The sequence below is a fragment of the Leptonychotes weddellii genome, unplaced genomic scaffold (assembly GCF_054177405.1).
Source record: "Leptonychotes weddellii isolate Sample4059 unplaced genomic scaffold, ASM5417740v2 HiC_scaffold_11077, whole genome shotgun sequence".
NCBI classification, from domain to species: domain Eukaryota; kingdom Metazoa; phylum Chordata; class Mammalia; order Carnivora; family Phocidae; genus Leptonychotes; species Leptonychotes weddellii.
The window spans coordinates 1-7,036 of NW_027688172.1; the positions used below are offsets into that span (position 1 = coordinate 1).

General features: G+C 57.2%; 1 protein-coding gene across 1 annotated transcript; it reads right to left on the reverse strand.

The window, feature by feature from the left end:
- Positions 1 to 21: 21 nt before the first annotated feature.
- LOC145718133 (peroxisomal acyl-coenzyme A oxidase 3-like) lies at positions 22 to 7,030 on the reverse strand. Its single transcript, XM_081809569.1, has 4 exons — positions 5,577 to 7,030; positions 3,935 to 4,055; positions 1,244 to 1,366; positions 22 to 1,082 (listed from the first exon to the last, which is right to left on the reverse strand). Exons 1-4 carry the CDS (start codon positions 5,601 to 5,603, stop codon positions 787 to 789), a joined length of 567 nt encoding a protein of 188 aa, XP_081665695.1. The 5' UTR covers positions 5,604 to 7,030; the 3' UTR covers positions 22 to 786.
- Between the last annotated feature and the right edge of the window lie 6 nt (positions 7,031 to 7,036).

A 7,036-nucleotide genomic window follows, 5' to 3' on the forward strand; every position in this document is an offset into this window, starting at 1 on the left:
GCCCCCTCTGCTGGAGCCGCCACCACCCAGTCCAGGACACCCTCTCCTGCCGTGTCCCTCTGTTCCCACAGCTGCCAGAGCGGCCTTTTCTCCAGAGTAACATTTGAGAGTGAATCGTCACAACGAACACACAGACCCAAGTCGGTGAGCAGCTCTCTTGCTCAGAGTCAAGTGTTTCCCATGGCCCTGGACGACAGGTGCACCCCAGCGGGTACATCCCTCCCACGGCGCCCCTGTGGCCACCGCGTCCTTGTCACTGAGACCCCAGACAGGCTGTCCTGCGCGGGCCACCGCCACACAGCCCCTGCTCCCTGCACCAGGCCCGCCCCCATTGGACTGCAAAGCTGCGTGAGAGCAGGAACCTGGGTCTCGCGGCTCTGCCTCCCAGCCAGGTTGCACACTGATACTTGTAGATCAAAGGGGCGACCAGCATAAGGGCACGTGCCGTCTGTAGATCGAGTACATTCTGCATTGAAAACGCATTTGCTTGTCGTGTGCTGCCTATAGCCCGCACTCATTTCTCTGAGGATAGACCCCGTGGGGGAGAAGCAGGGTCTCTGCCGTTCCCCCCGTGCATGGCGGCGGGTATCCCATGGTTAGGGTTAGGCGCTCAACAATCACGGCCAAGCGCGATGAGCATGGAGCCCAGTGCTGACTGCAGCTGAGCCTGTTTGGGGCTGAGAACGGTGAACGTGCCGCGGGGCGGGGGCCACAGAAGTGAGGCCAGTGAGGCTGGCACGTGCAAAGGCCCTGAGCAGGAGGGCCCCGGGTTCCTGTGAAGACAGCTCAGTCACGGGCCCTGCCACCCAGCGAGGCAGGGATAGGACCCAGAGCCTCTCCCTCTTCATCCTTAGGGAGAGTCAGCGCCTGACTCAGCATCACGCCCAGGGAGGCGCTGGATGAACCCCTGCTGCACAGTGGGCCCCAGGGATCACGACGGGAGGGAAACAGGGAGACGGCACGCTCACCTGAGGAGTCCAGGCAGCTGTCGACGCTGGGGCATGTGAACCTCTGGCCAAGGATATCGGGATAGGCTTGCAGGAAGTCCACAGTCCTCAGAGGGCTCTGGAAGTGAGCGCCACCTACAAGCACACCCAGGACCCGGAGTGACCGGAGCACCCCGGGAGCTGGTCAGTCATGTTTCGTAACACATTTCCTTCCTGCAGACACAGGGGCCTTGTGGGGCGAGCTCCCTCGGCAGGGCCGGGACGGCTTGCCTGCGTGAGCCAGGGTGGGGCCTCACCTTGGACGTGGTGTGCCAGCAGGCTGAGCAGATAGCTGCTGGTCTGCTGCAGCAGGATGTTGTTGTCCCCCTCATACGTGCAGTTGGGGTCGTTGTCGTTCCTGAGGTCACCCAGGCGGTTCACTGCAATGAAGCCGCGTGCTTTGTCACTTCAAGTGCGCGTGCAGGGCAGGGACCCCGCCGCTCCCTGGGGGAACCCCAATGTCCCGGCCGGCCTGATGGAGACACAGCACTCCCAGGCTGCCCGGGCCCAACCACACCTCCTCCCTGGCTGGGTCCTCCCAGCCTCTCAGCCAGCTGCTCTGTCTTCAAGGAGACACGAGTAGCCACGCAGCTGAGCCCGTGAGGCCCGCGGCGCCGGCTCGAGAAATGCCCAGGGTAGCACATCCCTCTCCCCTGCGGACACTGAGCCTTGTGCGGTCAGCTGCCAGAGCCCCGGTGTGGGGGTCACTGACGGACGCTCCAGGGGAGCTGCCTACCCTGCGGGGAACCCATCTTTTTACACAAGAAATTTCAAATATCTCAGGGCGCCTGGGTGGCACCGTCGGTTGAGCATCGGACTCTGGATTTCAGCTCAGATCACGATCTCACGTTATGAGATCGAGCCCCGCCTCGGGCTCCACGCTCAGCACAGAGTCTGCTTGGGATTGTCTCTCTCCTCCCTCTGCCCCTCCTGCTTGTGCACGTTCTCTTGCTCGCTCGCTCTCAAAATAAATAAATAAATCTCAAAAAAAAAAAAAAAAAGAAATTTCAACCATCTCAAGACAACTCTCAGTTTTCTTCTGTTGTCTCTCCTGCCAGTGAAGGGACCTGATTCCTGCACATACTTTATAAGGTACACTTTCTAGACCCTCTCATCTGGGTCTCCTTCCTCTGATGGAGAATGTTATCCACATGTGAGGCTGGGTGGGACAGGACGAGCCAGAGGTTAGAGGAGTGGGATTCCCATGCTCACACGCTGCTGGGTACAGGGCCCAAGAGGGTGTGAGATGTTCTGCAGCAGCCATGGGGCTTGTGGTCACCTGGGACACACGGATCGTTTTCCCCCCCGACCTGCTGCCCCCTGCCACAGACCGCTCTACCGAAGCAGCTGGGCGTGACCACTAACAAACAACTCGCAACTGATACTGAACCTGGACCAGGCCCGTCCCATCCACCCCACTGAGCTTGGCCTTGCTGGTTTCAGCCCCCCATTGGACCCACGACAGCTGACTCGGGTGTTCGCGTTGTCTGCGGGGCTGCCTGATTCCATTTCATTATCTCCTTGAAGCCCAATAAAGCGAACTATTTACAGCATCTCTCTGAGCCGTGACAACAAACAGAAAGTACAGAACGTTGCACAGAGGACGCGACATGTAAGTGCCTCGGGCGCAGCCACGGTCTCCCGTTGGTCCGTGGGTAACAGGGAGGCAGCGTGGCGGGAGCCGCCCGCACGACAAGAACCTGGGGCGGGTCCTCGCTGAAAGCACGTACTTACCACAGACCACCACCGAGATGGTCCAAGTTGGCAAGAGCCTAAAATGCGTGTGCACTGTCAACTGAAAACAAGGTTTCTGCCGATCCTGCTGTCTGGAGCACCTGGTGGCCTGCTTGGGCTAACTAGATTTTGCCAGTCACTGAACATCGGCACACGGGACGCTCACGAGTAACAGCGGCAACTACAGCAGTACTAAGAGCTCCAACAACAGCCTCAGATAGAAGCCACTGGCTACGCGACGTGCCACACGCCCCACGCCGTGCCGACTCACGTGACCACGGCAGGAACTGTGTTGGCACACTGTGATCGTCCCCATGTTACAGATAAGGACACTGAGGCCCGTGAGGCTGGCTAGCTGGCCCAGTCGCGTGGCTAGCGGGCATCAGAGCAGAAGCTCGTCCCAGGCCGTCCGCTGCCCCCTCTCTCAGCCACACACCAGCTGCCCAAATAAGGCCAATGCCAGTAAAAACCAACTCCCTTGCTCTAAGTTTAAGAATTTTTCACCAGGACAAAACTTGGTGCCAGATTACTGCCAAGTCATTAAGCAAAGAGTGACAATTCTAAAGGACAGATTATCCACTTTCTTTTTTTTTTTTTTTAAAGATTTTATTTATTCATTTGACAGAGAGAGAGACAGCGAGAGAGGGAACACAGGCAGGGAGAGTGGGAGAGGGAGAAGCAGGCTTCCCGCTGAGCAGAGAGCCTGACGTGGGGCTCAATCCCAGGACCCCGGGATCATGACCTGAGCCGAAGGCAGACGCTTAATGACTGAGCCACCCAGGCGCCCCCAGATTATCCACTTTCTGCTGGGGTTTTGGCGGGCTCCTTCACACGGCCTACCCACTGCTCCCCGGCGTGGGGGTCACTGACGGACACTCCAGGGGAGCTGCCTACCCTGCGGGGAACCTCGGGAGACCAAGGAACAGGGGGCAGCAGCAAGTGGAGGTGTCTGTCTAGGCCAGGGGGTCGGCAGAGCTGCTTTGGGAAAGGCCAGCCAGTGAACATTTTAGGCTTGACAGAGACGACTCAACCCGGGCGTCATGCAAACACGGCCACAGAAAATGCATGAACGAATGGGCGTGGCCATGTTCCAATAAAACTTTATTCGCAAAAACCAGCGGTGGCTAACTTCGGCCCACAGGCGGTAGCTTGCTGACCCCTTGAGTCAAAAGTAGGGCTACGGGCAGAAAACCATCACACACTTCCAAACCTACCGGCCAGATAGCCATGTCCTCCGCACGCCTCCCGGCATTCCTGAATTCCCCGCTGGGCGGTCCACGAGGCCAGGGGCTTGCCCGCCGATGCCAAGGCGTGGATCTCACGTCCGAGCTCTGCCTTGGGAGAGGAAATCCAACAAGAACAGGTGAAAAGAGGCTCCGACACCAGAGGTCAGGGGTCACTTCACCCCTAGCGTCAAAGGCTTGTGTCCCCTCTAGTCTAATCCAAGACACCCGACAACTGCAGGAAAAAGAAAGAAACCCAATTTTAGCTGAAAAGGGGAGATTCATCTCAGAGGGGATACACTGTGGTACAAATGGTTTCAGAGCCATGAAAACGGATGGACCTGAACTCTGTGCAGCGAATAAACACCAGGGGCGTAAGGATGATCATAGATGCAGAGCACAGAAGCAACGAGTGCGTTTCGACTCGGTTTATGAGATGCTCCCGAACCCAAAACCAAGCAATATGCTGTGGCAGAAAGAAAAGCAAGAACCCACACAGGAGGTGGAGACAGGGCTCCCCTCCGAGGAGGGGGCCGGGAGGGGACCGGTTCCCAGGAGACTGTGCAGGGGATGGCGATTTCCAGTCAACTCTGCAAGGCTCTCCCCAGCCAGCGTCTCCGGGCCTTATGCGTCTTACAGATATCCTTTTGCTTCTACCTAACGTTTAATAGAAATAATTAAGAGAAAGAGACAAACACACGTCTGCTAAATAGGATGATCCCTTTTACCAGTGTTTTCAACTTGAACTAAGGGCCACTTTTAGGTGCTTCAGTGAAACCCCTGAGTTTCAGAGAGAATAAAGCATGCTTACACTTTATAACATTATTAACAGGAGAACGATTCCAATGTCAGCTGGCAAAAATTTCGGTGACTCATGCTGGGGAAAAACATGTTTAATCCTTGCATTCCCAGGGACCGTGCCTTGCTGAGCAGTGCACCCTGCTGGCCGTCTCCACACCCCCCACCGCCTCCCGACTCCCGGATGTTTGTGCTGAATATTCCAAAATGTGCTAATTTGATACAGGCTTTTTAGGGTGTTGTACATAAGACCGATCTGCAGTATTTCTAATCTGTTTTCAAATGCGTTCCTCGTGATTCACATTTTACTCACACCCAGGAGGCAATGCGAGGGACCATGGAAAGGCGGTTATAAACCGTTGACGCAGAGATCAGCCAAGGATGACTTTACGCAGCGGCTGAGCTCAGTGGACGCTCATTTCTGGCATAAATCCTTGACTGTCAATTCCAATCCCGTCAGCTGGGTTCAGACCTTTACAGGGTTGTTTACGAAAGGATCAGAACCATGAAATCTACTGAGGGGCCGGTAATGCGGATTCTGCAAAATCATCATGTTCTCAAAAGGAGGAGGACAGCTGAACTCACAGGCTGGAATCGGAGTCATGTCAGCACATCCTTGAGAATCGGGAATACGGACAGTGCCCAAACTGTCCAAATCCCAGTGAGGATTCCAAGAGGCCTGAGCGGGCGGCCACAGCTAGGAGCCTCTCAGAACCCCACAGGGCCGCCACGGATGGACAGACGTTGTTAGGAAAGACAGGCTGAGTCAGTGCTGTTCGACCTCGGTGAGAGTTAATAACAACAAACCTGCGGAGAAAAGAGCATCACCTCTCACCTGCCTGGCGCCTTGGTCTGTCCCCATGAGGCCTTGCTGCAGCTCCGCCAAGTCCAGGAAGAGCGATTTAGAGAAGTGGTCTAAGGCATAGGCGGCGGCCAGATAGGGAAGCAAGCGCCACTGCTACAGTCAAGAAGACGCTCGCGTTAACACACCACACGTCCTGGCGGGAAGCCCACCCCGCCCCCGCGGAGAACAGCCTCCCCCCACCCTGCAGAGAAGCCCTCCAGAGGGCCGCTGGCTGTGATGCCCCAGGAGAGACCAGGGGCAACAGGTCAGGAGCAGCAGGATCCTGCTGCTGCAGCCACACGGAACGGGAAGGGCCTCCACCCTGACGCGCTTCCGACCCAGCCGGTCCGACCCCTGCCCGGCTCTCGCCCAGGGGTGCTGCCTTCTGCGCGCTGCGCTCACCGTCTCCGCACACGGATTCCTGGGGCCTGTCAGCCCACCTCCGACTAAGGAAACCAGCCTACTGCGCTCGCATGCGGGGCGGGACGGGTGATAGCTTGTGCTTCCTGTGCCTACCAGGGCTCAGGCAGTCACCCCTCAGCCAGATGGGGAAACTGAGGCTCGCAGGGAGCTGAAGTCCCCCGAAGGCAGGGGGGCGGTCTCTTGCACATGCACCGCTGCATGGATGGGAGGGGCGTTGAGGAAAAAGCAGGCAAGGGCCCGGGAAGATGTCACCACCGCCACCGCCATCCATCGCTTACTGCGTGCTGAAGGCCAGACACCCTGCGGGCTGCTTTCCACGGACTAATGTACTTAATCCTCACAACCAGCCCATAAGGAGGTATTATCAGCTCTAGTTTATTAACAAGGTAGCCAGAACACAGAGAGGTGAGGTACCTCGCCCAAGGGCGCACAGACAGTAGGGTGGAGCGGGGTCAGGAGCCCAAGCATGTGGCTCCAGGGGGCTCTCTGACCGCTGCGCCAGCCTTGACCTCACAAAGGCCACGGGATTTGTGGTGGAGGGGACAATGTGTGCCCCACAGTCATGGACCAGATATTCTGCTTCTCCTCATTTATTATTAAAACAGGCTGGCAACCATGGTAAGAAATGTTAGAAAAAACTGGGATTCTGTCACGATTCCCTCAGGCTCTCACTCGAACGCACCTGTGCCTACCCAGAGCTTGGCCCAAAAGCGGGCCAGACTTGCGACTGAACTCAGACAGGAACCCCGTTCGACCCTCAATGCCCCCTCGCCACCATGAACTGGGAACAGCAACCCTAGCCCACCTGGTGAAAGCCAAGCGTGTGAGGAGGTGTGAAGGCCTGGTGTGTGAGGAAATCCTGAAGCCTAAATGTGGGAGGAAGGGGTGAAGGCCAGGTGTGTGAGGAAATCCTGAAGCCTAGGTGTGGGAGGAAGGGGTGAAGGCCAGATGTGTGAGGAAATCCTGAAGCCTAGGTGTGGGAGGAAGGGGTGAAGGCCAGGTGTGTGAGGAAATCCTGAAGCCCAGGT

Bases quoted from the DNA above. Each gene is read 5' to 3' on its own strand.
- LOC145718133 (XM_081809569.1), bottom strand. From the start codon at position 5,603: ATGGGGACAGACCAAGGCGCCAGGCAG. The intron at 4,056-5,576 runs GTGAGAGGTGAT...TCCTCTCCCAAG, and splicing joins CAGACCAAGGCGCCAGGCAG to GCAGAGCTCGGACGTGAGAT. The intron at 1,083-1,243 runs GTGAGGCCCCAC...GTGTGCTTGTAG, and splicing joins GCTGGCACACCACGTCCAAG to GTGGCGCTCACTTCCAGAGC.